Source organism: Onychostruthus taczanowskii, unplaced genomic scaffold, assembly GCF_017590055.1.
Source record: "Onychostruthus taczanowskii isolate IOZ18803 unplaced genomic scaffold, ASM1759005v1 scaffold195, whole genome shotgun sequence".
In the NCBI taxonomy this organism is placed as follows: domain Eukaryota; kingdom Metazoa; phylum Chordata; class Aves; order Passeriformes; family Passeridae; genus Onychostruthus; species Onychostruthus taczanowskii.
The window spans coordinates 24,095-51,720 of NW_024499184.1; the positions used below are offsets into that span (position 1 = coordinate 24,095).

Consider the following 27,626-nt stretch of genomic DNA (forward strand, 5'->3'; position numbering starts at 1 on the left):
CCCCCCCCCAGTTCCTTGTTCCCAGCAGCACTACAAATCCCTTCTCTCTTCCCAAAGCACAAAGCAGGATGGTTTTGGTGGGTTCTCAGCTTGCAGGAAGCCATTGCAGGGGTCCTCAGCAGCATTAACCACGCGGGTACAACTGTCCTCCCCTCAAACTCCTAATTTCTGATTACAAAATGAACAGCCTCATCTGCCTTCAGCCACTCAGATCAGCTTCACTTCAATCCACGGCAAAGCAAATCCAAGGGCCTCCTGGCACCACGGGAGCTCAGCTGTTGGGCACCCTTGTCCTCGCCAAATCACTCCACTGGTGATTCCCTCAGGGCTGCAGCTGAAAAATAGCATTAAATCCCAGCCAGCTCAGACGTCACCGCCTCTACTCGGCATGGTGGGGGCTGGCTGGCAGGGAAAGGCCGGGAGCTGGAGCCTCTCACTCAGCCAAAGCGTGGAGGTTTGGATTAGTGGCTTGCTTTTTCCCGTTGTTTCTGGGTAGGGTGGCCATTCCTGAGCGTGGTGGCTGCTCCACAAATGCAGGTGCACCCAGCTGGCAAAGTAACAGGGAAGGAGTAAGGAAGGTTGCAAAAGCCCAGGGAAATCCCTGGGGCAACACCATCGTCCACCTTGGGTCTCCATTGCTGCTTTCACCCTGGAGTGCAAGTGCAGCACGGAGCTCAGCTCTGCCAGCAGCTGGTGTGGGAGGATCGGGTTGCAGCCTTGGCCAGCTCCCCTGGATCTGAAGGTCACCTCGTACCCAGCCTGTGCTGCTGGAGAAAAGAGGTCTGTTCCCACCTGGTCGGGTGGTGAGGTTCAAGGACACACTCCAGATGTCCCTGCCCGCCCCCGGGAAGGCGAGGGGGATGTGAGCACCCGGCCACTGCTGAGCTGGAGGGTGCAAGGGGAGAAGAGCAAGGTGGCTTCAAGTACACAGCAGCAAGCAAGAAAAATACTTGTCAGAAAAGGGACTTGGTTTGACTAATCCTGAAAAAAATAATGGCCATAAATTGTTATTCCCCAGTGCAGGGAAGCATAAAGATTGAAATAATCCAGTCTGAGCTGCAAAGCTGAGGGCAGGCAGTAAGTGGCAATGAAGAAGGTGCAGGTTCTTCCTCTCAGGCATCACCGATAAAAATCCAGACCCCATCAAACCACCCTTGCCCCAACCCTGCGGCCCTGTGGGGTGGGCAGGATGGCACTGGGGGCTCAGCCTCGGGCTGCTCTTTGTCTCCCAGAGCCCCCGTGCCTGTGCAGAGGCTGCTGGTGCTGGGGCAGGCGCTGTGCCCAGTGCTGTCCCAACCTGCCACCACAAAGCCGCTTTGTGCAGAGCCGGCCGGGCATGTCCCCAGCCTCCTCCCTGCTCGTGGCCCCGGTCTCCCCCCATGCTGCCTGTCCTCTCACAGGCCAGGGAAGAAGGCAGGGCCACAGCAGGACAGGGCACATCCACCCACCATCTCCTCTTCATCCTCCCACCATCTCCTTCATCCCCAGCTCATCTTCCCCATGATTTCCCAGTGGGTCACATCCCCCCAAACCTCTCACCCCGCTGGGATGGACCCTTCCCTGGAGTGGGAACTGGGCAGCCCAGCCTCTCTGGTGAGCTGTCCCACCTCCCCCAAGAAGTATATCACCCTGGTAGATCTCCCAGCCCTTTTATTCACATGGCAGCCATCACATTCAGTCGGCAGGAGAACCATGGTCCAGGAAGCTGTGAAACATCCCAGCACTCCACAGGATGAACTAAGTGGTTGGGGCTGTTAGATTCTCCCATGCCATTCCCAGTCCTAAAATAAGCCCTGCAGTCACTAACCCCCTTGCAGAGGGGCTTCTGAATCACAGCTAAAAGATCCCCTTTCAGTTAAAAGATCCTCTCCATTATCATGTCCCAGCAATTGAGAATTCCCCCTCCTGATTGCTTCCCCCCCTCCCCAAAAAGCCCCCAAGCAGCTAGAGCAGAAATTCAATGAGCAGCCAACCAAGCTCGGCAGCAGGAGAGTCCACGTGCAGGAGGCCAAGCCTTGTGCCTTGCAGCTGGGGGGCAGGTCACAAGACTCCTTTCACCAGGTGATGCTTTTCTGTCCCTTGGTCCCTGCCCTGCATCCACAAGAGCCCCAAGGCAGCATCTGCTTGCCACAGGCAGCGTCCAAATTCCAAAGAGAAGGGCAGTGCCCTGCTCACGCCTCTAGGCCCTGGGGTGAGCAGCAAAGCTGCTTCCTGGGGGATAATTCAACTGCCCAGCAGGAAGAGCCCAAGGACCCCTGCGGATCCCTGCTCCCTCCAGGTTAGACTGCAGCCTGTGCCTCCTTTCCCCACGGGGAGCAGCGTTAAAAGCATGGGGATTAATGGCATGGTCCCTCCCCTCCACGTCCCCTCCTTCGCTCTCAGCTGCCCTCTGAGAGGGTGGGAAGGAGCCCCAGGGGCACCCAAGACCCCCCCACCCTGTGCTCGCCTTCAGGGGCTCTCGGCCAGGCCGGGGGCCGGGCCGGTGGCCGGGCTGGGCTTGGCGAGCTGCCGCAGGTCCCGCACGGACCTCACGGCCCACTGGGCCAGCTCCCGCAGCACGCCCAGGCCCCGCAGCTTCTGCTCGAAGAGGCTGAGGCGCGGCGGCGGCGGCGGCCCGTCCTCCTCCTCCTCGCCGGGGATCCCGCGGCTCTCCAGCCGCAGCAGCTCCTCGAGGTGGTAGGCAAAGGCCGAGACCTGGAGCAGGACAGCCGCCAGCGCCCGGCCCAGGCCCGCGTCGGCCTCGCCCAGCTGCTCCCGCTGCTCCTCCAGCATCTGGGCCAGCAGGGCGCGGAAGGCCCGGTAGGCCGCCAGGTTCTCCAGCAGCCGCTGGGTGCCCGTCTGCTCGTCCCAGCGCTCCACCGCCGCCAGCGGCACCCCCTCCATTGCCGCCACGCTGGCCGAGGCGTCCAAGCCCTGCTGCTCCACCTGCAGGGTGAGACCCGCCGGGGATCAGCGGAGGCAGGACAAACGCGGGGGGATCCCCGGCCCTGAGCCCTGCCGCCGTCGGGGCAGCGCGAGCCGCCCGAGCCTTGCCCAGGTGCGAGCAGGCCCGGACCCAGCAGGACTCCGTGCCCCATCCCTGCCAAGGGCCAGACTCCTCGCACCCCGGCACAGCTGCCCAGATCCCAGCAGCGCTCCCGGCCCCGCGGCAGCCAGAAGGAGCAGGGCAAACTCACGTAGGCGTCCAGGAGGTCAGCGACATCCGCGCGCATCTTGCCGGCCAGGCGGATGCCGCGGCTGCAGAGGTCGCGGCGCCGGAGGGCAGCGGAGGGGCTCTCTGCGGCCGCCATGCTCCGGGCAGCTGTCACGGCCACCAGGCTCCGGGCGCAGCACCCGCCCGGCCCAGCGAGGACAATCCCTTGCTGAGCTGGTGCATTCCAGCCGGGAGCTCCGCTCACACGTCCGCTGGCCTGGTTCTCCCCCTCTTCCGTGCCTGGGGCCTGGCACCACGCTGCAAATTCCCGCCTCTGGGATCAACAGCGACAGATTATTTCCCTAATTCCCCCACGCATCGCTACTCCAAGTGCCTTGCCCAGAACTGTCTGGCGCAGCAGCAACAGGCTCCCAGCCCCGGCTGACCCACTCCTCCCTCCCAGCCACACAGTGAGATTAGCAGCACGCTAAGCCCTCGGCTCATTCCAGAGCGCGGGAAACCACTGCCGGGAAAAGGTGAGCAAAGCCCGGACATTGCTCAACACCTCAGCCCGGGCAGCCGGCTGGAGCCTGAGCAGGGCCAAGCAATGCTTGAGGGCAGCCCCCAGGCTGGAGATCCCGCAGCAACCCCAAGCCAAACTGCAACCCAAACCCTGGCAGAAGGATCTGTGCCAGATGCTTCTGACCCCCCTTCCCCAGAGGCGTCCTGCCCTAAAGAGGGGCTGCAGATAAGGAAAGATATCCCAGCCACGCCAGAACACCAGCCACCCCACAGGTGAGCTGCACACACCAAGACAAAAACAGCCCTTCGGGTTGGGTTGGTTTTTCCTCAGTATGTTTATTTTGGTTATGCATTACCTAGATCAAGAGTGAGAAAAACCCCAGGAATTGAAAAGCAGCTTCCCATGAATACACAGTGTGGCTGGCTGGGGGTCCCAGGGCTGGGGGGTCCCCATATGCCCAGCAGCCTCCTTGCCACCCCGTGGCTACTGCAGAAGCTGCTGAGCTTGGGGAGCCCCTGGCCACGGCAGCCCCCAGCCCCAGCCTGGTGGCCCAGGGCCCCTCAAGTGCTGCCCGTGACAAAGGGCCTCGTGCCCCCTCCAATCCCTCCCCGGGAGGAGAAAAAAAAATAAATACAGGGGAAAAAAATACAAAAAAGTTTATTGCAAACTACTACAATAATTTATTGAAGCAAACTGCATGCGAGTGAAGGAGAGACATCGAGGGGAGGAGGAGCTGCAGGAGGGCTGTGTCAGTTTTAGGGCTTCAGAGGGGCGTGGGAAGGGGGCTACACATCTCTCCTGCACCAGGAGTGAGCAGGCTGTGGTTAGAGGACAGACAGGCACCTGGCCACGGCCAGAAAAAGAAAAGGGAGAGCTACAGGAGGTGTCATGGAAGGACAAGGCAGGGAGAGGCAGAGATCAGAGGTGTCCAGGCCGGGAAGCAAAGGAAATGTTTGATTTTGCATCCCAGGAGTGCAGCCAGGGGCAAACCCTGCTCCACTGGGGCGGACGTGGGACGAGGCAGCCTCCCCCAGCCTGGTGCCAAGTGCTGGGTCACCAGAGGTGAGCAAGCCCTTGGCCCAAAGGCGTTTTAGTGCCATCCCTCAACCACCAAACCCCCGAGCTCTCCTTTAGTGTTCTGTGCAAGGCTCTGCCCACCCTGCACCTCCCACAGGCACAGGGGCCAGCAGACCCAGCTCCAGCAGCACCATGTCAGAAGGACAAAGCCAACCTGCCCCGAGGGCCACCAAGTGTCCCCAGAGTGCTGCCCCTCTCTAGCCCGCAAGGGGAGGGGACCAGCTGCTACCCGGAAAGTTTCCTGCTGGAAACCACAGTAAAGCAATCCAAGCAAGACACTGGATCATCTCAACTGAAAGAACTGGTTTAGTTTAACACCTTTCTGCCACGGACCTGCCACCAGGTGTGCTGGGCCCTCACGTGAGCCAGGCTGCTGCCACAGCGTGACCACGGGATGCCCACACCCAGGGCACGGGACACCCAACTGCTCAGCCTGACCCGCCCCAGCACCAGGAAGTGCTTCGACTTGCTCTGACAAAGGTATCAGTCTAAGAGGGAGGGAGGAAGGGGGCAAACCAGGACACACAGCCTGAGAAAAGCCAGCATGTTTGGGCCACAGCTGGATTTCCAGGCATCACAGGGGACAGAGTGGGTGTTCAGAGTCAGTTTCCTGTTAATCCAATTAAATTCCAAGTTTTATTGCGGTTTTCCAGACCCCCAGGTACCCGATTTCGACAAGCTGCTGTGTGCTACAGACCAACTCAGCTGATCTTGTGCTCAGACAAGATACTTCAGCTCTGCTCCCAACCCCAGAAACCCAACCAAAAAACAAGCAAACAAACAGAAAACAGGTTATTCTTCACCTCTTCCAAAACCGCTACGAATTCAAGGCCACTGAATCTCCACACAAAGTTTCAGAGAAGAGCAAAAAAAAAAATCCAAGTCTCCATAGCAGACACATCTGATCCTATGTAAACTTTTCCAAGGGCTCAAAGCTGCCCTAACTACACCAGCAAGCAGCACCTGACCCGCCACATTTCAGGGAAAGCTGGGGTGTCTGTGCAGAAAAGAGAAGCTTTCAGAACACGCTACACAATCCCCCCTCAAAATGAGGGAAGGGAGAAAAGCTGACAGCCCCGTCGTCCCACATCAATCTATTGCCTTGGATAAACAAGCCTGAGAAAACCATATCCAGTCCCTGCTAACAGTGTCTTTGTCTAGACCTGGAAAGGAGAGGCAGAGTTGGATGAGGAGCACCACATCCCCCAGCAGCAAGCAGCTCACGGCTGTCCCAAGAGTCACAAGTCACAAGAACAAGCTCCTGGCTAACAACGTCCTTCCCCAAAAGGCTGGAGGCAAAACAGGCATTTAATGCAAGGAGCTCACCCGGAGCTGGGAGCGAGGGAGACACAGCCCATCACTCACCTCATCCTCCTGCTAACACGCTGCTGCAGAGACTCCCACTGCACACAGGCTCTTCTCCAGGGGCTCTCCCTCTACTCTGCAAAAGCTGCAAGACACATCTGACTCCAGAGTGCTGCCTTCACCTCAGCTCTCCCAGCCGCTGGCACAATGGCACTGGAGCTCCCTGCCCTGGAGCCTACTGGGAAACAGCCTGAACCCCTTCCACCCCCGCCCCTAAGAACAGAACTAAAAAATACCGACCCTTTTTTAAACAATAAATAAGGAATCTTGTTACCACAACACAAAAACGAAGCATGTTCAAAGTGCAAATTACTGTCGTCAAACTGGGATGCTCCTCCTTGCCTCTCCCACGCAGGGCTCCTGTAGCCCCCGGGCCTCTCCAAGCAAACATGATCTACGAGCCAGGGCGTTCCCTCCCTCCACTTCCTGCCAGGGCTGGAGCAGGGGAGCGCGGTGGGAGCGGGATGTGCACTGCTGCTTCACAGCTCACCCTGCCGAGGGGCTAAAGTGCCAAACTCCCAGCCCCGGCCAGGAAGGAGGAGACTGCAAGGACCAGAGTGCAGTGGTGCATAGAAGTCGGGACCAGGGGCAGAGGGAGTCCTAAGGAACTTCTCCAGAGCACGTCCAACGCTTTTTAGTTTGCCAGTGGGGCCACGCCAAGGAGCCAGAAAGGCAACTGCTTTGGGGTAGAGCAAGGGGTTTCGGCTGTGCCCCTTCCCCTGGAGAAATCCGCCGCTCAATCCAACTTGCTCTGGCAATGGCAGCACGTGCCCCTTTCCACAAAGGGGCCGTGGGAGAGAGAGAAGTGGTTGGGAGAAAGAGGATGTGCTGTGATCCGCGCTGGAGGGGAGCAGACCCTTCAGTTATTTACTAGTATTGTAAGTTTTGTTTAACTTTCCTCTCTTTCAGTAAGTGCCTCCTCCTTTTTTTTTTTCCTTTTCCTTTTAAATACAGAGTCCCAACTGTCCCAGCACCCAGGCGGCTCCCCTGCCACTAGGGTCCAGTGGAGTCTGAATCTTCAATGAGCACCTCCGTGCTGGCTCCCAGCATCTCTGTGTTCATGACCAGCCCCTCCGGGTTCGCGCTGCTGCCGCTGCCCACGAAGAGCTTGCCGTCAGCCACCAGGCTCACTCGCTCTGCCCCGCCACAGTAGGGCTTTGGCATCCCCTCTGGGCTCAGCAGCAGGCAATCTGCTGGGGGAGCGCTGCCCAGGGGGTCGGGGAGCAGCGGGAGGCCCTGGCCATCCGTGGGCGGCACAATGGCCTCGGGATTAGTGCCCAGGATATCGGTGCTGGTGATCAGGGCGCCCGCGTTGGCAGCCAGTGCTTCAGCAATGAGCACTTCGGGGTGACTCTTGGCTTTGTGGGCCACGACGCTGTCCTTCTTCTCGAATTTCTTGCCACAAATATTGCAGGAGAATTGGTAGAAGGAGTCTGCATCATGCTTCTTCATGTGCCAGTTGAGGGAAGCCTTCTGCCGGCAGGTGAATCCGCAGATCTCACACCTGGGAGGGGACAACGAGGAGGTCACAACAAAGGGACATCCACACATGCTCAAAAGGACAACAGTAGCGAGGTGGCAGCTCAGGAGAACAGCAGGGGCTCGCTAATGTCACTGCAGCTCCAGCTCTGATTTTATTTACTGAGGGCTTACGTTCCCCAGATCACACCAAGACACGGCCCCGAGGAGCAGGTGACACAAGTGTGTGTTCGAAGAGAGCTGGGACACCAGGAACAGGCTCCAGCCTGACTCCAGAGTGTTTTGGGGGTCCCTCAGAGCAGGAGGGCGAGGCACAGGCAGAGGTACTCACTGCAAGGGCTTCTCGCCCGTGTGGATCATCCGGTGCACTGCCAAGTTGTGGGAGCTCTTGAAGGCCCGGGCGCAGTACTCGCAGATGTAATCCCTTTGATCTGAAAGACAACACCAGTTGCAGCACTGCTCTCCCACAGACCTGCCCCCTTTCCCAAGGCTCAGGCGGTGCAGGTAAAGCTGCCCAAGAAGGAGCAGAACTACAAGTTCTGGGAGGAGGAGGTGTCCCACAACACACCACAGCTGCTGATCTGGAGAGGCGAGGCATGATTACGACTCTCCTAAGAGCTAATTATTCACTCTGACCAAAACTGAAAGACTGGCAAATTGGGATAAATCAGACTTTATCTGTTGAGGCTTATTCCTCTACAGAGCCCCTGAGTGATGCCTGCCAGAAGGAGAATTAAAACCTCTATAGTCTATTTCTTTCATTTGCTTAAAAGATGGTAATCCAGAAGACAGTAATACCCTGCTGCTGCTGCAAATCTATGCCACCTGACTTGGCTTCACTCTCTGCAGAAGTCCCAGAGGCTTTTCCATTTTCCCTCTATCTGTTCACTGACCTGAAGAGGAGTTTGCCTCTATTTCCCACCCTCTTGTACCTGTGTGATGTTTGGCATGCCGCAGGAGCTGCTTCTGGAGCCGGAAGAGCCGACCGCAGGAAGGATGAGGACACACGTATTTTTTCTTCAGTAAGTGCTGATATTTTATGTGATGCTGGAAAGAAACAGTGGAAGTTGGCAGACTGTTCATGGCTGAGTGAACAGCTGAGGTTCACTCAAGTTTAGATCTCCACTGGAAAATAAAACACACATGGACATCCAGCAAGCTGACAGACACTCACACACGTGGCTACAACGGGCCACAATGAAGTCTTCCAAAATGACAGCATCAGGAAGGGGTGTGAGTGCCAGTGGAGGCTTAGCTGCCTGTTCCAAGCACCCCTTCCCTGCCCTCCCACGTGCCACAGAGGAAGTGAGCATCCCCACCAACCTGCAGGTACCGCGGGTGAGCCAGGACCGTGCCGCAGCCTTCCATCTCACAGCGGACATACTGGATCGGAGGCTTCTTCCTGGGAAATCAGCAAGGAGAGGGGCACAGTGCTTGGCTGCTTCTATGATCAGGTGATTCTATAGACAAAGATTCTATATATATTCTATTTAGAATCACAATTCTCTGTGTCTGTGAGGGGCTGACGTGTTTCATGCCACAAATAACAAGTGCAAGCGCAGCAGAGCACTATTGCTCCAAAACCCCTGCCTGGGCTGTGACACAGCTGCTGTCCAAGAGCCACCTCTTCTGCTACTAGCTGAGGGCTCTCCATAGAGCTGGGAAAACCCCAGGAGACCCAGAATTCCCAAACCAATTCCTTATTGCTGGGCAATACCATGGGAGGGATCAACTGAGAAGTGGGCAGGGGGCTGGTTCACTTGGAAGAAATTAAACCAACACCTACAGGGGAAGGAGAAGAGGGAAGACAAGGCATGCTGCTGGTTTTGATTTTTATTCCCTTTAAGGCAGAGAGATGCCTTTGGGACAATCCAATTTCCTGTCTGCAGGAAAGCAAGTCTGCAGAACAGAACTGGGTTGAGAGGATCACTTACCTTCTCTTGGGCAGCCTTGGGCTCTTGTCATCCTTTCTCCTCCTTCCCCTCCTGTAACAGGGATACAGAAACAGAACTGAGAGAAGCTCTTTACATTGGCAGTGGGCACAGACTTTGACATGTATGCTGTATTGCCTCATTAACTGCACGGTCTAGAAAAAAACTGAGTGCAAGTTGGAGACAGATTCAAAAGATGGAGAATTCCAGAGAAATAAATGCTTCACATGGTTTTCTCTCTCAATACTTCCCATTTCCTACTGCATTTTTCATAAACATGTAAGTTTGCCAACACGGACTAGAACCTCCAGTGCACTGCTCTATTTCCTCTGCTCTGCTGGGGAACATTCCACACCATGGGAGAACATCCATCTGCCTGATCAGGAAGAACGGGATTAATGATCCAGCAGCTACTTCACAGGCCTCTGAATTAGCAACAGCAGTTTCTGTACCTGTCAAGGCAAAAGTCTAGGCTCTGTCTGAGCAGACCTGTGCTCACACGTAAACTGCAGCCTCCCAAGCCACAGCTCTGCCTGCCTGATCCCATTGCTGCAGAGACACTTGGAGCAGACTGATGGAAGTATTTTCTAGACTCTACTGAGACATCTGTATTGATGGCAAGCCAGGAACACACTGAACACACATTCAACATTCAAGCCAAGCCCTCAAAAGAGCCACAGGTTTTATTAAGCACAAAAAGTAGTGTCTGATTCAAACAACAAAACCTCAAGCCCCAGAAAGCAGTCTCCAACAAACAAAAATGTTCTCAAAATATCCCTCCTCACTCCTCTCCACTGTGAATCAGCAGCAGCAGCTCAGGAACAGCAAGAGAAATTGCACCACTAGTGTGCAGCAGGTCAGCAGAGGGAGCCCGGGCTGCTCCAACCACTCAGAGAGGAGCTGAAGTACAAAACCAGCTCCTTTTTCTTTTTTTCCCCTCACATTATCCCAACGAATGGCTTTGACACAGTCACATAAACCCATCTCCCTCTGGTGCCAGGAGGAATGCTCCAGCCACGAGCTCCAGGGACAGCACACACCAGAAGGTGCCGGGCCACTGGCGACTGACCGGGTGGCACAAGTTTGTTGTTTTACTTCTCGAAAGCAAGGGGAAAGCAGCTCATTTTCCTGACCTCTGGTGAAGTCCTAACTGTACAAAAAGGACACTTGCCACACACACAAGGCATTCCAGTGACAAGACATCCCAGTGTCTGCCCCCAGCACACAGCAGGAATGCTGCCCTCTCCCACTGGCTTTCGGGATCCACTTGTGGCACCACAATGAACCCATTGTAAGGACACCCTGAAGTATTTCCCACTGTGTGGTCACACCCAGGGAGGCTGACGAACCACAAGATGATGAAAAACCCCTCCACTTAAGCTAAACTCTGATTTTTTTTTTGTGGCTGAAGACAGGCAAGACGTGAGAGCACAGGATAAACAGTGCTGCCCCATCAGCTGTCAGGCCCAGAGGAGGAGGAGGGGGATGGGGGAACAACAACAATTAAACACTGTTGTACACCAGCAAGAATGCAAAACACACAGCACACACTGGCACGTGTAACTGCAGAGTTTACTCACTTCCTTGGTGGTTCTTCATCCTCCTGAAACTCATTCTCTTCTTTCACTTCCACTTTAATCTCTTTCTGCCTTTCTTTTTCCTCCTTCCCCTTGCTAGCTTTTCTCCTTTGCTTTGGTGCTTCCCTACAAAGACACAAATACAACACATTACTCCAGTACTCTTCCCACTGCTGCTTTTTACAAAGATTTAAACAAAACTGGACCCAAGTTCAGGTATGTTCTTCAAGTCCCACTTTCAAGCAGAAGTAAGAGCCAGACTTAGGGAAGCACCCAGCAGCCAGCAAGGCTCTAAAGGCTTCAATCCCTGAGAGAAGAACAGCTCTGGCCAACACAGGGAATGTTTAGAACCATTCCACCAGGTCAACTAGCACAGGCGCTTTGGGGCATATTAAGCTAATTCAGGTAACATGCCAGTATTTTTTTGGTCTAAACCCCCAGTAAGTACATAATCCAATATACTTCTCTAGGTGGGGCTTGTAGGTCTCATCTCTGGGATCATCTTTGAAGGGAACTTCTTCCTCACTGATGAGCATCTCCTCATCATCATCGCTGTTGGGAGAAAAGGAGAAGAGAGGACTTTGGCAGCAACAGCTTGGCCACTACTGCAAGAATATCTGTGCACCATGGCATAGGAAGGACACTGCTACACTGCACTTCCTCATCCATGACTGGGGAAAGGTAACTGCTCTGACCAAGGAGCACAGTGACAACCAAAACACGCCAGGCAGAGCTGTGTCCTTCACTGAACCCACCCACAGCAACAAAGCTACCAGGCTGAATGCCCAGATTAAATCTTACTATCCATTTCTCCACAGTATCTCCTGACATCTGTGCACACTGGAACTGCAAAGGCGAGGGCCAAAGGAGACAGAGCTACTGTCAGTCCCACGGATCATTTCACCATTTCACACAAGCATTTATTTTCAAGCAACTCAGGCCCACCTTGAGACACCGAATAGGAAGAAACACCACAAAAGAACATGTCCTACCTGACTCCATCTGGAGACTGATGCTCGTCTGTGACCACTGAAAGGAAAAGTCACCATTAGGTTTCAAAGTGTGTTCGCTGCAGTGAGCTCTCTGTCTCACGGTACCTCCGTCGACATTCAGAGCCGGGAGTGCTGGTGGCAGAAGGCACCCGTGACAAGCAGCACCACGCCAGCACAGCCACACGCCCAGAGTGACACCCACAGCCGGCTCCCTGACCGTCCCCAGGCCTTCCGTGGCACGTACCGTACTCCAGCTGGTCGGAGTTGGGCTCTGACTTGCAGATGAGCTGCAGGGAGCCAGCCTTAGACCTGGAGGCGCGGGAGTTCTCGGGGTCGCGCTGGCGGGCGGCGGCGCGGCTGCTGCGCCAGCTGCGGCCGGGCCGGGCCGTGCCCACGGGAGAGCCATGGCTGAGCACGCCGGACACTTCCTCCTCCTCCTTCTCTTCTTTGGGAGCTGAAACAGCCATTGCAGTCTCTTTCATCAGAGTACAAAACACCTAAATCCCCTCGTTAAATCACACCTTCAATCACAGCAGCCCCTGCTGATGCCTGGAAGGCTGATCTGGGACAGAGACTAGGCAGAGCTAAATGGACAAAATCGGTATTTCTTCAAAGGCCTCTACAGGATACATCCTGGGCAGCACAAGAGCCTGGCCAGGGCTACACCCAGGCTGAATCCAAGAATGGTCACGAGTGTTTACACTTTTGTAAGTTTTGGTTCATCTACATATTGGGTTCAATTGTCCAATTACAGCTCCAGGTCATGAAGTCCCCCTGGCTTACCCCCTTCTCTTCACAGTTGTTATGCTTTTTGGGAAATGGTTGTCCTTGATTCTCTAGCTGGGAAGGGATTGTTTTGTCAAACTACCCTGTGAAGAGAACTTACTAACACCCAATATGGAGTTTCAGAGTTATATACCAGGTAGCAGAGAATCTAAAAAATATAAAAGCTAAAACCCCAGGCATCACTGCCTGCTGTGGGAACCTGCTCAGCCCTCTGTGCTGAGCCAGGACACTCCCCAGGCCCTCACCTCAGCAGACCTTCCCTTAAAACTCTCCTCACATTCCCTCTAAGGAAACACACTAAAATTTAAAAGCAGCTTGTATTTCCCTTGGATAAAGGCTTCCAAGACAATGATTTGCTGGCTCTAAGCACAACAAAAGAGATACTCATAAAGCTCAGCAAGTGCTTTATGAAAGGCCAGCTTCAAAGTTGGGCCATGTGAAAAGTCATGTTTAGAGAATCCCCCAAACATGTACTTCACTGGAATTGTACACCTGGCAATATCCCTGAGGGATTTGAGACGGACGTTTCTGGTGCTGTGCTAGAGCAAAAAGCATCACAAATGCTGTTAGCCTGAGGTCTCCACACTTATTTACAGCTTGCACAGGTGGTTTCCTTTTGGCTCATGGCTGGCCTCCAAACATGCTTTGGCAAGATAACAGAAGTGGCTGAAATGTCTTGTGAGCAAGTCAAAAACTGAAATTCCCAAGTACAGTTCATTTGATCTCACTTTCTGACGCTTGCTGTGACAGTGGGCCTTCATAAACTCAGTGCCCTTTGAAATGTTACAGCTGATCATAGAGCAGCTTGGGTTGGGAGGGACCTTAAATCTCAGCTCATTCCAGCCCCTGCCATGGGCACCAACACCTTCCCCCAGCTCAGGCTGCTCCAAGCCCTGTCCAGCCTGGCCATGGATACTTCCAGGGTTGAGCAATCCACAACCTCTCTGATTGCTCCCAGCCTGCAATCTCCAGTTTTGCATCAAGCCTCCTGAACCAAATGATCCTTTTTCTCCCAGCACGTAGTTTGCTCTGCATTACTCGCTGTCTGATCCTTGATTAACAGGGTGGGAATAAGCAACATTTGGCTGGAAAAGCCTGACTGGAATCCCGGATGTGAGGCATCACACTGTTGTAAACCATCAAGCTGCTGTCTTGCATGTACAAACCTCACCATCAGAGTGTGAACTGCACCTCCTAGGCTTTCTTTAGCTGATCTCAAGGTGACTGCTGCATGTTCTCAGTCCTCATGGTGAACATCTCACTTTTGAATGCTAAATGAAACCCAAAGACACTTGAAACCATCCTCTAAAAATTCCCCGCTCAACCACTACTGTGTTGCCAGGGATAGCAAACACTGCTGCTCTGGAAGAGCTGTATTCCCTTGGAAGATCTGGCATTCAGCTGATTACTTATCATTTTAAAAATCAGGCTTACAGAGCTGAAGCAGACCTGCCTCAGAACATATCTGGACAGAGGACACCCCTCACCCAGCAGCTCTGCTTCCCTCCTCTACAGCGAAGGTTTTGGATAAGCGTTTTCCCAGGATTTCTCCTTCCCACTTCCTCTGCTTCAGCTGTCTAACAGATTCAGGGCATTTTTACACGCTGAGAATACCCAGGTACCTCCCAAACCCCATCCTTAGGAGATGCATCAAGTATTTACCTTGCCAGCGAGCTCACAGTGACACAGAGCTATGAGCTGAAAACCCTTCTAATTCTAGACCCTCCCAACATGGTCCCTGGTCCCTATCCAAGGGTCAGGGCTGCACCAGGAAACTTCTGTCAAGTGTTCAGCTGCAGGAACAGCTGGAATCAGCCATCACCAAAGCCCTTGCCCAAAATACAAAAGTCGGAGATTCTGAGTAAGTTTTTGTTTCTTTTTCCTTCATAAAAAAATAGATTAAAAACTGTGAGCGAATGCCAGTCCCTGGGAGAAGGGACAAGACAAGGAAACCTGGAAGGACACTCGCAGTGATGTTGTGGCTTTGTTTAGACAACCAAAAGACAAGACTCTGGGCACTGCTCTGCTTTTCAACAGAGCTGAACTTTGATTTGTAAGGCTTTTGGAAGCTTCTCACTGACCCTGCAGACAATTTCAGAAAATACACGTGTGCAATTAGGCAAAAAGAAAATAAACTATTAATTGCTAAGTTAAAAGGCTGCTATAAAAATAAATGCACCACAACATATGCACACCTCTGAGATTTGAGGAAGCAATCACACAGCAGATAAGGCAGCAAACACCTGCCTTCATAATGGCATGGAGAGAAATGAAGCTCAGGAAAAATATCCAAGTGCAAAGCTCCATCCAAAGGGCTCTTCCCCACCAGAGCACTGTGGAACTGTACAGATGGGATACAGGAAAATCCTTGGAGGGTTTGAGCTATTTAAATTCAGCGCATTTTTATAAGGTTTGGTTTTAAATAATGACATTACTTTCCCCAAACACTGACAAAGCCTTAAGGGAAAGCAATGCTCCCAAAAGGAGCACGAAGCATTCAGAATAAAACTCTTAGTTATAATGTGAGTCCTCTCTGTACAAACCCATCTGCCACTTCCTCAGTCTCAAACTTTTTTTTAATTTGCCAAACATTACTGTTTTCTTAGCAAAACCGCTGAATTTGAGAACATCCTTCCAGGGGGGGTGACTAAAATGAAAATTATTCCCACAAGGATACAGAGCACTGTGGAAGGCAGACGTGAATTCTGCCACACAGCGACTGCAGCTACACCAATGCATCTGTAAGCTGAGATGAAACGTTCTACTCATGCATCCAATATTCCTGCAGGCACACGTTGGGAAATCCTGCGACTGCATGACTAAGCAGGCGACAGGGAATAGCCAGGGAACACAGGCTGACACTGCAGCTGCCCCCGTGGTGGCAGTCACACAGCTGTGACACAACGCACACACCTTCGGCTCTCATCTCCCTCTAAACTCCCCGCCACACCTGCACAGCCAGAACTCCCCAGGGGATGCAGGAAAAGCCTGATCCCAAGGCTTTGTACCATGGCTGTCCCAGGGATCATTCCAAACTGGATTTAGCAGTTGACAGTAAAGGCTAATACTGCAATGCAAAAAAAAAAAAAAAATCAATTCTGTATCAGGCAACACAAGCACAGAATCCAAGCCTTCACCAGAACCACTCAGCACCTTATCCCAGCTCCATCCAGGGGGAAAGGACAAATGGGATTGTGCTTCCTGGCTCACAGGGGGCTCCTGGCTACCAAAAACACTTGTGCAAGGAAAGCTGCTGCTTGCTTACACTGGTCTGGCTCCTCAAAAACTGCTGCTAAAGGAGGGGGAGGAGAAGCCCCTCCTGCTCCTGCACAACCTGTCCCAGGAAGGAGGAGGAAGGAGGAAGACACTGCTCAGCCTGTGTCCAGGTCCTCTCCGAGCAGCACAAGGTGCACAAGGGCTCCATCCAGCGTGCAGCCAAGACACAGGAGTGCAGCTTCCTCACTCCGGTGCTCCTGCAGACTAAAAAACAAACCAGAAACAAACAACCCCCGCCCTCCACAGCACAGATTTCCTCTGGCCCAGAAGAAGTCAGCACTTCCCGGTGCCAATTTCCACGCAACTGTTCCTACCATCATTTTGGCTGCAAATCTAATTGGGGAAAAAAAAAGAGCCCCAGAAGTTTAACAAACACTCCATTCTCACCTTGAAGCACAGCTGAAACTCTCAGAGGCCAAGTTAAAGGCTAAAATGGCTCAAGTGCAGAGAGCTCCCAAACCTGGGAATTTCAGTCTGGCAACTTTCACTTCCTGGGATAAAAATGGGAATATTCGGCTCATTTTCTACCACTGCCAATAAATATTTCTCCTTAAACCAAAAATCAAGCAAGTCTTAGCTCTATACACATACGTAGCCAAACTTTTTTAGACATTTCAGCAACTGTGCTCTGACACAAAAGCCTGAAGCTCTGGCATTACACTGCCCACGCTGTACACAGTGAGGGGTAAATACACACAAGCGAGATCTGGACTCAACACACAGCGGTTAATTCTGCTTCAGCCTGCAAAAACACACCTTGCCAGCTGGAACTGCGATGGATTTCCACACCCAAATGGAAGGAGGAAAGCTAAAGAGTCACCAAAACACAAGAATAACAGCAGCCTCCGAGACACAACTGCTGGCAAACAAACCCGGTCAGCTCCAGCAGAAAGGGGAATTCATCGGCACAGGTGTGTGACCTCCTTTCCTCAGCACTTCATGCTGCCACAATTCTCTGGTGCCAGATCAAAAACAACACTACACAAAGCCCTCTACTTGGACCTGTTTCAGAAGTCATCACCAGGTAAGCAGCAAAGCCCTCTAACTTTCTTTTTTTTTTTTTTTTCTTTTTGGGCTTCTTTTTTCTCTTTTTCTTTTAACAAGAAATAGTTAAATAGATGCACAAAATTCACAGTATGCACTGGAAAACAAAAGTTCTGCTCCAGGTCACAGATCCCCACAGCTGGGGCTTTTGTGTTCAGACCCTACTCACGCCCCCAGTTCTAAATAATTTTCTCTTTCGCCCCTGAAGACATCAGCCTAAAAAATCCATAATCCACTAAATCTAGAAAAGAACAAGTGTGAATATCTGAATACTCTGATTTCCACACAGCTTTCCCCCAGGTCTCTTGAGCACATATTTCTGAGCACAGAACAGAAGTGAACCCAGGATTTGCCAGGTACTTAGGACTGATATGCAACAAGAGCTATCAAACCACGGAGCAGCCCAGCCTCACGCTCCAACAGCCATGGAAAGCCCGAGTGCTTTTTGGGACAGTGAGATTTTGCAGGTTGGGCACGTGCCAACAGCAGCAGCAGCAGCTTATCACAGTTCCACGGTCTTGAGAGAGACTCAGAAAGAAACTGCACGTCACCCAGCACTAAAACATTCTTTAAAAGGAAGATCCAAAAAGAGGATTGGGCTAACCCATGGGACAACCCAGGCTTTCCAGATGGAACACAACACCAAGAGAGAGTAATTCAGCTCTTACCTTTACCAGCGACTTTATCTGCGCACCTGAAAAAACACAAAAGCAAGTGTAAGAGCCAGACCCTATGGGATGGGGGCAGCAACAAGGAGCTGAATGACGTGGAGATGAGCCCCAATTCCTCAAAGTCCGGTGCCTCTCTATCGGATCATTGTTTTTAACCCCTCAGGCCAAGGTGGATTGTTCCAGCCGCAGGAAGCTGAGAGGGAGCTATAGGAATCTCCAGCAGCAAAGGCCCAGCCATGCCCAGGACAGCTATGACTGATCCAGGGGGATTCTGTGCTAAGAACAGGGCAGAGGAGCTGCACTTCCGAACCCTCCGGTGTCCCGCTCACGACCGAAGGTGCAGCGAATGCAGCATCTCCTCCCGGGAAGGCAGAACCCACCGCCTCCCTCACTCAGGTCTTTGCCAGACGGGGCCAGACCGCACCGGCGCCGCGGGTTACCGGGACAGCGGCGGCTGCCCGAGGGCGCCGCGCGGCCGGCGATTCCCGGGACACTGCCCTTCCTGGGAAGGGACCGGCGGGGCCGGCCCAGCGCGGCCGGAACAAAGGGGCGGCGGCGCGGGGCACCCCGGGGCCGGAGGCGGCCGCAGGGCCTGGGCCCGTTCGCGCGGGTCGGGCGGAGGCCCCCGCAGGCCCCTCCGCCCGGACCGCCCGTCCGCCGCGCGGCCGCCGCCCGGCCCCCGGCTCCGCAGGGCTCCCTACCGCCGCCGCTGCCTGCGCCCCTCCGCCTGCCCCCGGGCCCCTTTGCCCCTCGGGCGAGGCCTGGCAGGGGAAGCCGCTCGCCGCCCCGCCCTACGCGGCTGCTCCGTGCCGCGGAGTTGCGGCGCCGCCCGTAGTACCGGCGGGGCCTGGCGGCCGAGCCGCTTTTTGCTACCGCTTCTCCTTTAAGAAAAAAAAAAACGCCCCGTCGGGCGGCGGGTGAAAGTCGGTGACAAAATGGTGGCCGGCGCAAGGGGGGCGGGGCACACAGCCCTGGCCCCGCCCGCTTCCGTCCCGCTGCCGCGCATGCGCGGTGCCTGCCGGGAGTTGTAGTTCCACCGGGGCTGAGGCAGCGCCCGTTCCCCGTTCCCGGCTGTGTCCCCGCCCCGAACGGCCCCTGGGCAGGAGCCCGGGAGCGGCTGTGCGGGGACACCTGCCCTTGTGGTCTTCAAGGCCCGAGTTCCTCCCCAAAACAGCCCCAGCAGAGCCTGACTGTCCCACAGGAACTGCTCTAACACATTGAACGCACACCAGAACCCCAAAACTTCGCCGACGCTGGAGGTGCCACCCGGGAGCGGGTTTTGTCACGGTTGCCACTCTGTCCCCTTCCCTGCTGTCCCAGTCACCTCGGTGGCTTTTGGAGCTGGACTGATGGTGGCACAGCATTCCCTCGCCTTGGCTGCAGCGGGATGTGACCCTGGGAACAGGACTGGGGTGTGCTGGCTCTGGAGCAGAGGGTTTGGCCGATGTTACCCAGCTTTTGTGACAGGGGAACAAAGGGTAACACTTCCCCAGAACAAGGTGCTCCTCATCCTCCCTCGGGAGACAAAAAGCAAAAATCACAGGGGTTCAAAGAGCCCGCAGCGTTCAGCTGGAAAATCCTGTTTGCTGAGCTGGTTCCCACCGGTGAGAGGGATCCGAGCGCCTGCTGCTTCCTTCTGCTGCATTTCAAATCCTTTCTGCTTCTGCATTTCGAGTCCTGAGCTCTGGTATGTTCCTAGAAAACAAAAGTGTGTCCAACAGTTCCTGAGAGTGTGCTAATAAACCCCCTCACTGTGGAGAACCACATTCCCCTGACCCAGACACTGGGAAGGAGAATGTCCTTGCATTAAAGTTAAAGAAAACCTCGAGATCCTTGCACAGGGATTCCTCCTCTCCCTGCTTTTTGTCAGCCCCATGCCAACCTGTCCCTAACACTGGGAAGGAGAATGTCCTTGCGTTAAAGAAAACTCGGGATCCTTGCACAGGGATTCCTCCCGTCCCTGCTTTTTGTCAGCCCCATGCCAACCTGTCCCTGCCCTTGCCATGACTGATTTCCCCTCTGCAGGCAAGGCTGGGGTCACTCCGTTCTTGCTGGAGCAAAGCTCAGGGCAGGGCACAGCTCAGCCTTTGGCCTCTGGCTTCTGTAAGGACAAGTTTTAACATATTCCAGCTCCAGATGCTCCTGTGCTTGGGCTCACACATCACTAAATCACAGAGAAAGCTAAAAATAGCCCAAAAACCTTCCACAGGCAGGAAGGTTCTGTTGAGTGCAGAAAGGGAAGTGCCTGACACCGGGATCCCAGCCCGAGCAGTGCCAGCGGCAGTGCCCAGCTTTGGGTGGCTCTCAGCATTCCTGGCCTGAAACACGGCCTGGACACAGCTGGTTGGTGGCCCTGGGGCCTTTTCCTGAGGCGGGGCTGGGCTGGATGTCCCTCCTGTGAGCAGGTGACAACATGGAGCCAGGAATGAAGTGACCCCTGAGGTGGCAGCTTGAGGGGCTCAGCGGGGCCAGGGCAGGGCCAGCCCGAGCCGTGGGGGTGCTATTGTCTCTCCCAGAGAGGATGGAGTCTGTGGCTCTTGACCTTGCTCCCGAGGTTTTCCTGGCTGGATTAAAGAGGAGCCAAGCCAGGACCTGGTGACGCTTTGCGGGCTGGTGGCCAAGGTGACAGAGATGTTGTTGGTCACCTACCAGGTGCTGCCTCCTCCAAACACCCAAAGAAGAGCCCAAAGGACACGCCAAGCCATGTGCAGCCATCTCTGGCATTAACATTCCCCCAGTCCCTTGGAGCTGTTTCCACATCCACTGCCTGCTCCCAGCAGTGCCAGGAGAATTCTCTGCCAAAAAGGGATTTGCTGTTACCTGGAAATCGATGCCGAGGCTCCAGAAGCGTCCCCCAAAGGCAAGGCTCTGCTGGAATGTGACAGCACTGCTCCATCATGCTGCCACAAATCCATTTCCACCCAGCACAGGGACGCCATCCCTTGTCACACGTGGCCAGTGGCTTCTGGACGGGCCTGGGTCAGCAGGACATCCACGTCGTGGCTTCTGGAGCTCCTTGGGCAGCCCACTGGCCCGTCTGTCCCCTCTGCAGCCCCAGCCTGGGCTGTCTGTGGCTCCCTGTGCCCGTCACACGTGCTGTGAGGCACGCAGCCCACAAAGGAAACCCCGGGTGACAAACCCCGGCGCGGGGGGCGGAGGCGAGACCGGAACAGAGCCGGCGAAGCCTCTCCTGCCATCTCAGCACCTCGGGGTGCTGCCCCTGCCCTGGGACCCCACGCCAAGGCAGGATGGAGGATTTGGGTAAGTTGGGCCGCTCAGGAGCTGATCCTGCAGCCAGGCCTGCCTTGGGGTCACATTTTTGGCACCTTCGGGGAGCCTCTTCCTTCCTGTGCCTCAGCACCGGGAGGGGATGACGCTGAGGGGCAGCCTTGGAGCCCTGCTCCCTCCTGTGCCTCCTTCATCCCAAGGGACCGATGGGGCCTGTGGTTGAGCGAGCACTTGGCCAAAAACAGAGCGAGCTCGAGAGCAGGAAATGGGCTGAGGCAGCGCCGCAACCCTGGCTGCACCCAGCGGGAGCTGGGAGCCATCCCTGGCCTGGGATGGGGAGCTGGGGTCAGGGAAGCAGCCACACTGCTGGGGGCATCCCCTGTTTCCCAGAGTGAGGGACAGCCAAGGCAGAGAGGCGAAAGCGGAAAGGAAAAGTGCTCGGCTCACCTTGGGGGAAGTGGTGCTCTGGTCACGCAGGATGGGCCCAGGGTGAGCTTTTCCTTGCCAGGGCTTATGCTGGGTCAAGCTGAGGACTGGCAGAGGTTCTTTGCTGGCCAGGGATGGTGTGGGGAGGCAGGATCCTTTGCCTCACTCTTTGGGAAGGTGGGCACATCCTGCACTGGGATGGGGGCCTCGGGGAGGCCTCGGGGCTGGTAGCTGGCCAGCAGGACCTGCTGTGACACTCTGTTTGCTCCTCAGATTCTGGGAGTGGTACAAGACCGCAGGGTGGGCAGCTGGTGGCTGTGGGGTCTGACCCGGGTGTCTCTGTGCAGATGCTTTGCTGGCAGAGCTGGAGCAGAGCTCCTGCCTGGCCTCCAAGGACCGTGAGCTGCAGGGACCAAGCTCCTGCCAGGATGCCCAGCATGGCACCCTGAAGGTAATGCCTGGGCACAGAGACCCCTCGGCTCATGACGGGGTGGTGGGGCTGGGCAGGGGGAGCTGCCAGGGGAGCACCCTGAGGGCTCTGCCACAAGGGCTTGTCCTTTCAGGTGCCACTGCCACCCCGAGCTCAGCCTCCAGGAGAAGGTTTGGATTCAGTGTACAGGTAAAAACAGCCATGGGAGGGCAAAGCCATCTGGGGCTGTCTGTTCCTTGCTGGGAACTGCCATCCAGGGTCACCTGGGGCAGACTGTATCCTGCACACCTGCAGCGTTCCCTGTGGTGGCCTGGGGGAAAGGGCTGTGTTGGCAGGGGTGGAGGGGGTCTTGATCCCAGCCTTGAGGTGGACACCACAGCATCTCCCCTCTCTGCCATGTCCAGCACCCCTGTGCCAGTCCCAAAGCCGCCGCTCCCCTCGCCCCCACACACGGAGGCCGCCCGGCAGCTGGATGAGCTCCTGGCCGACCTGGGCCACACGCAGAGCAAGGTGAGCCTTGGCCCTGGGACAGGAGCATGGGGGGTTTGGCCCTCACCCAGACCTCACCATCCTCCTTCCCCGCAGCTGGCAGCTGCAGGGCAGGGAGCCGGGGTGCCCACGGAGTCCTTGCTGGACAACATGCTGGACAGCCTCACCCGGGACCTGCAGGAGCTGGGCATCACGGCCGCGCCCGCCGGCCTCTGCGGCGCCTGCCGCAAGCCCATTGCTGGCAAGGTGAGCCCCCTGCCAGCCTGGCACCCCTGGGCTTCCCCCGGGGCTGCCCTCACAGCCCCCGTGTGCCTCCTCCTCGCAGGTGCTCACAGCCCTGGGCAAAACCTGGCACCCCGAGCACTTCACCTGCGCCCGCTGCGGGCAGGAGCTGCACAAGGGGCCCTTCTTCGAGCAGGGCGGGTGGGCGTTCTGTGAGGAGGATTATCACCAGGCCTTCTCCCCGCGCTGTGCCTACTGCGCTGGCCCCATCCGCCAGGTGAGTGAGTGACCCCCCGGCCTCCCCCCGGCCACCACCGGCCCCCTCACCTCGGCTTTTCCTGCAGAAAGTCCTCACGGCCCTGGAGCAGACCTGGCACCCCGAGCACTTCTTCTGTGCCCACTGCGGGAAGGTGTTTGGAGATGAGGGTATGTCCCAAGGAACAGGTGGGGGGTCCTGCCCCCATCCCAGGTAGCCCCTGCTCTTGCACTTATCGCCCCATCCGACAGCTCCCCAAGGTCTCTCCCTTGCCTCCTATCCTGGGTACCACCCTGTCCATGTCCCACTGTCCCCAGTGTGAGCCATCCCCAGGTGGGTGCCCATCCCAATCCCCTCCCCGCAGGGTTCCTGGAGCGCAATGGGAAGCCGTACTGCCACCAGGACTTCCTGGCCATGTTCGCCCCCAAATGCCAGGGCTGCGAGCGCCCTATCACGGACAACTACCTGTCGGCCCTGCAGGGTGTCTGGCACACCGAGTGCTTCGTGTGCACGGTGAGTGGGACGGCGGGGCTGCACTTAATGGGGGCGTTCCCAGGGCCATGCCAGCCTTCCCCTCTCCTTCCCACAGGAGTGCCTGACTGGCTTCACCAGCGGCTCCTTCTTCGAGCTGGAGGGGAGGCCCTACTGCGAGCTGCACTTCCACCAGCGGCAGGGCACCATCTGCCACGGCTGCGGCCGCCCCGTCACCGGGCGCTGCATCACGGCCGCGGGGCGCAGGTACCACCCCGAGCACTTCGTCTGCAGCTACTGCCTGGGCCGGCTGCACAAGGGCACCTTCCGCGAGTTCGACGACAAGATGTACTGCCAGCCCTGCTATGACAAGCTCTTCCTCTGAGCCCAGCACACAGCCTCGCTGCCTGGATGGCCCCAGCATGGTCCCCACCATCAACATGCCTGGCACTGTCCCTGCTGACCCAAACACGCCTCATGTCCCGCCCATCAACATCCCTGGCGCTGGTCCAGCTCAGCCAACTGTCCCCAGCCTTGTGTCTGCCAAGGAAAGCATCATTCCTTGTCCCCCTCCCTGCAAGATATCCCTGGCCTTGCTCCTTGGACCTGAAGCAATAAAATACCTGCTACTGCCTTCTCTCTGCTTACTGGTGGCTTTGGGGACAAGGGTGCAAGACAAGATGGGAGGGCTGGGAAATACCACACGGTTTGTCACAAGTGACACCTCTGGAGCCATGGAGACCAGCACCACTCCTGGAAAAAGCAGCTGGGTCCAGCAGCAAAGCCAGAAACACCAAAGGGGCAGGCAAACATCACACTTTAAAAACTTTATTTATATAAAAAAATCATTTTGTTTTAAAAGCGTTACAAGAGTGTGCACAGGAATCAGACAAGGAACGGCTTGGCGCTTCCCCCTCCCCACCTCCTTGGCCCCCCTCCCCACCAGGGCCAAGGAAGAGAGAAGGGGGACGCTGTTTTTTGGTTCATTTGGAATTAAAAATTAAAAAAGGAATTAGTGTTTTACATATTTAAAGGAAAAGAGAAGAGTTAGACCCCAGAACAAAACCCAACTGAGCTGAGGTGGGGCTGGAAGCAGGGCAGGCCCAGCCAGAGCTGGGGGGGAAGTGGGGCAGGAGCAAGGCACCAGCTCTGCCCCTGCCACCTCCCCATGCCCAAGAGCCCGCCCGGCAGGGAGCCCCGGGCTGGGAGGGCTCCTGCTCCAGTTTGCAGCCTCCTACAGAGGCTTCCAGTTGCACAGGGAGCCCCAGAGCCCCCCAAAAGATCACAGCACATGGATGTGCCCCAGCACCACAGCCAGAGGAGGAGGAGCACATCCCAACTCCCGTGGCAGCCCAGGCCAGGATGCAGATGAGCACCCCGCACCCTCTCAGCGAGGGCAGGGGGGTTGGGCTCCCCCCAAAACAGGCTCCCAGCCCCACTGCAGACAGGTAAGGCTCCCCAGCAGGGAAGGGAAGAGCTCAGCCCTGCCGGAAGCCCAAGAAATCTCCCCTTTCCCAGGGAAGCAGCTGGACAGTACGATTCAAATAGCTATTTCACAGTGGCAAAAGAAAGGCACGTGTCAAGATAAAGTCAGCGGGGCAGCGCCGCGGGATCCCGGCTCCAGGCGCCCGGCACAGTGCGCCCCGAGCCGCCTGCTCTCCCCAAAACCCTGCCGCATCTCCTCCCTCCACGGGGACCCCGGCCCACGCCCCAGCACTGACCTCCTTCCGCACAGAAGGATCCTCCTCACACAGGCACTGGGTGGGAGCCAGGGCCCCATCCAGAACCCCTGCAGGATCCAGAGCTGGATCTCCCTTCCCATGCCCCCAGAGCCTCATCTAGAGCAAAGCAAGAGACGTTATTGCTGGTTTTCCTTCCCCTGGCCCCTGTGCCTCCAGCCCCTGGACTCTGGTCCTGCAGCCCTCAGGGAGAAGGGATGCTCCTGCTGTCCCCACAGCGCTGGTTGAAGAGTGATCCCACACGAAAAAATATATCCTATAGGCAACAAAACCAAACCCAAAACAAGGCGGCGGCGAGTGAGGTCCCAGTCCCTGTCCCTGCAAGACACCTCGGAGCAGGGGGAAGGCGTGGGAGAGAAGGCAGCTCCTGGTCAAGGCAGAGATCCGAGTCCTTGTGCAGCATCCACGCCGGCTGATCCGGCAGAGTCAGGCAGGAAGGTTTTACTCTCAGGAGGAAGGAGGTGGTGGAGGACAGCAGGAGGAATTCTCAGTGGTGGTGTCCCAGAACAGGGAGATGCAGCGGCCCAGAGGGGACCGAGTGGCCCGGGCTGCCCTGGGGACCCGGCCCGGGCGTTTGGCTGGATGGTTGGCACAGAGAGTCCAGCAAAATTCCAACAGTAAGACAAGGTAAAAGTCGGTCCATTCCACCATGAAGAGTTATATATTTATAATATAATATATTATCAACCCAAATGGAACAGAGGCTGGGAAGCCAACTAGATCTTCTGCTGTGGAGAGACAGAGAGGGACAGGTGTTAAGGCTGGAGCGGGAGCGAGGGCGGAGGCAGGATCACAGCACCAGTGATTGCAGCAGCAGGGATTGGAGCAGGATTTGGCTGGCCAAGCACCCCTAAGAGCACAGCAGGATCTGTCACCACTATCAGATTGGGCAGGACACCGTGGGACATACCGACACAGGGGAGGGCACAGCAACATCTTCCGCCTCCTCCTCTACCTCAGGCTGCGACTCCTGCCCCTCCTCCTGCTGCAGACACATGCGGTTAGTAGGGGCCTGGCATGGGGGGTGTTAGTAGTGGGAGCCCAGCTCTCCTCTCCTCTGCCAGACAGGACAGCGATGTGGCATTTCCTGCACCCATCCCACTGTTCCCGAGTTAAAGAGAGCTGCTTACCATCAACGGCGCTGCCTTCACCGGATCCATCTCTCCGAGGTCACCGGATCGGTCCAGCGTCCTGCTGTGGTCCCTCTCGTTGAGTGTGGAATAGTTGTCTGGAGCAGGAGAGGGGACAGTCGGTCAGTCATGTCACCTCCATGGGGGGCTGCACCATCCCCACAGATGTGTACTCTGCCCTGCTCCCCACAATACCCAGAGGGAGTCCCCTCTCTTACCTGGTCCCATGTTGCTCATCTGGATCTCCTCCCGGGAGGATTTCTTGTCTACAAGCAGGAGAGAGCACATCAGGAACAGTTCCTGCAGCCAGGAGCCGCAGAGGAACTGCTCCCTGCCCCCGCTGGGGGAGCCCAGGCTCAGGCCCAGCTGCACGACCCACAGGACCTACAGTGCCAGCCGCAAGAAGCCATCTAAGGCCCAAACTGATGGCCCTGCTGGCCAGAAAAGCCACCCAAGGCCCATATTAATGGCCCTGTGTGAGCAGCTGAGGCTGCCACGGAAGCCAAAGCTGAAAAGCAAGGGAGGGTACAAATGCCAGCTGCCCCGAGTATCCACAAGGCAGAGGGATGATGGCAGACACGGGTGCTGAAGGCAAGCACATACCTGTTTTTTGGTTCCTGTCAATGAGAGGCAAGGTGCTGTCATCAAAGGAGTTGCCTCCCTGGGTCCGAGAGGCATTGCTCAGGTTCACCTACAGCAACAGACAGCATCCACTCAGATCCTGTGCCCAGAGGTTCTTTCCTCATCAGCACATTCCAGTCCTCCAGCAACAGCACAAACCCAGGAACCCTCCCACAGCCCTTGAGGAGTAAGGGGTCCAAAGTAAACAGAAGGTGCTGAAGCCCCCACTGCACCCCCATCAGAGTGGGGGGGGCTGCCTGGACTGGAGCAATGCCTGGCCCTCCAGCAAGGGCAGTCCCTGCTTTTGGGAAGGAAACTGAGCCTGGGAGAACCCTGTTCTTCAACACTGCCACAGCAGCACTCAGAGTGACAGAATTCCTGCCTCATGCTCATGTGGGACACAGGGCATGACACCTTACAGAGTGTTCCTAGCAGAGACTTCCTGCTGGCCATTGGTCGAAAAACAGCACAAGGACACCTCTGTGGGTGCCCAGTGCCACCAGCAAGGTGAAGAGCTGCAGGCCAGTACTGCCAAGCTCCAGGAACACCCTTCTCTCTGCTGCAGGATCCCTACTGCCCTGGCCACCACAGGGCATCCCCATACCTGGAAATCTGACTTCTTCCAGCCTTCCTTCTCAAGGGGCTTCCGCAGCTCCTTATAGCCCCAGACTGTCTGCAAGACGAGGGCGGCTGCCCGGACTTCTCTCTCTGACCGGTTCCTAGAAAGAGGTAAAGGAAGAGATGTTTGGAAACTGGGAGA

The 27,626-nt window shown here is 56.0% G+C and overlaps 4 protein-coding genes across 13 annotated transcripts in view; 1 reads left to right on the forward strand and 3 right to left on the reverse strand.

The window, feature by feature from the left end:
- Positions 1–13: 13 nt before the first annotated feature.
- CNTF (ciliary neurotrophic factor) lies at positions 14–6,237 on the reverse strand. Its single transcript, XM_041402186.1, has 3 exons — positions 6,099–6,237; positions 3,177–3,467; positions 14–2,925 (listed from the first exon to the last, which is right to left on the reverse strand). The coding sequence occupies exons 2-3, from the start codon at positions 3,288–3,290 to the stop codon at positions 2,449–2,451; spliced, it is 591 nt and encodes a 196-aa protein (XP_041258120.1). The 5' UTR covers positions 3,291–3,467; positions 6,099–6,237; the 3' UTR covers positions 14–2,448.
- On the reverse strand, positions 4,297–17,817 carry ZFP91 (ZFP91 zinc finger protein, atypical E3 ubiquitin ligase). The gene is made up of 9 exons (XM_041402185.1): positions 12,322–17,817; positions 12,078–12,114; positions 11,548–11,637; positions 11,089–11,211; positions 9,512–9,562; positions 8,901–8,979; positions 8,510–8,624; positions 7,909–8,008; positions 4,297–7,602 (listed from the first exon to the last, which is right to left on the reverse strand). The coding sequence occupies exons 1-9, from the start codon at positions 12,557–12,559 to the stop codon at positions 7,092–7,094; spliced, it is 1,344 nt and encodes a 447-aa protein (XP_041258119.1). The 5' UTR covers positions 12,560–17,817; the 3' UTR covers positions 4,297–7,091.
- A 3,187-nt stretch (positions 17,818–21,004) lies between these two features.
- Positions 21,005–23,974, forward strand: LPXN (leupaxin). 2 transcript variants are annotated; one of them, XM_041402220.1, is made up of 9 exons: positions 21,005–21,115; positions 21,856–21,959; positions 22,072–22,127; positions 22,343–22,448; positions 22,524–22,673; positions 22,753–22,926; positions 22,994–23,075; positions 23,270–23,418; positions 23,495–23,974. In XM_041402220.1, exons 1-9 carry the CDS (start codon positions 21,103–21,105, stop codon positions 23,759–23,761), a joined length of 1,101 nt encoding a protein of 366 aa, XP_041258154.1. In that variant the 5' UTR covers positions 21,005–21,102; the 3' UTR covers positions 23,762–23,974. The 2 variants fall into 2 exon arrangements, with proteins under 2 accessions (XP_041258154.1, XP_041258153.1); XM_041402219.1 differs by having other exon boundaries at positions 22,343–22,673.
- A 214-nt stretch (positions 23,975–24,188) lies between these two features.
- CTNND1 (catenin delta 1) overlaps positions 24,189–27,626 on the reverse strand; it is a 28,936-nt gene continuing 25,498 nt past the window's right edge. For 8 of the 9 annotated variants that reach the window (XM_041402176.1, XM_041402179.1, XM_041402178.1 and 5 more), the window contains 5 exons: positions 27,471–27,585; positions 26,849–26,936; positions 26,464–26,511; positions 26,246–26,343; positions 24,189–25,843 (listed from right to left, as the gene is read on the reverse strand). In XM_041402176.1, the coding sequence (XP_041258110.1) occupies positions 25,832–25,843; positions 26,246–26,343; positions 26,464–26,511; positions 26,849–26,936; positions 27,471–27,585 (361 nt within the window). In that variant the 3' untranslated portion in view covers positions 24,189–25,831. The remainder of the gene's footprint in view (positions 25,844–26,245; positions 26,344–26,463; positions 26,512–26,848; positions 26,937–27,470; positions 27,586–27,626) is intronic. The other variant, XM_041402177.1, reaches the window with a different exon arrangement.

Bases quoted from the DNA above. Each gene is read 5' to 3' on its own strand.
- CNTF (XM_041402186.1), bottom strand. From the start codon at position 3,290: ATGGCGGCCGCAGAGAGCCCCTCCGCTGCCCTCCGGCGCCGCGACCTC. The intron at 2,926-3,176 runs GTGAGTTTGCCC...CTCACCCTGCAG, and splicing joins CTGACCTCCTGGACGCCTAC to GTGGAGCAGCAGGGCTTGGA.
- ZFP91 (XM_041402185.1), bottom strand. From the start codon at position 12,559: ATGAAAGAGACTGCAATGGCTGTTTCAGCTCCCAAAGAAGAGAAGGAG. The intron at 11,212-11,547 runs GTATATTGGATT...GTGTCTTTGTAG, and splicing joins TACAAGCCCCACCTAGAGAA to GGAAGCACCAAAGCAAAGGA. The intron at 8,009-8,509 runs GTACAAGAGGGT...GTTGTCTTTCAG, and splicing joins GCATGCCAAACATCACACAG to ATCAAAGGGATTACATCTGC.
- LPXN (XM_041402219.1), top strand. The intron at 22,674-22,752 runs GTGAGCCCCCTG...TCCTCCTCGCAG, and splicing joins GCAAGCCCATTGCTGGCAAG to GTGCTCACAGCCCTGGGCAA. The intron at 22,927-22,993 runs GTGAGTGAGTGA...CTTTTCCTGCAG, and splicing joins GCGCTGGCCCCATCCGCCAG to AAAGTCCTCACGGCCCTGGA.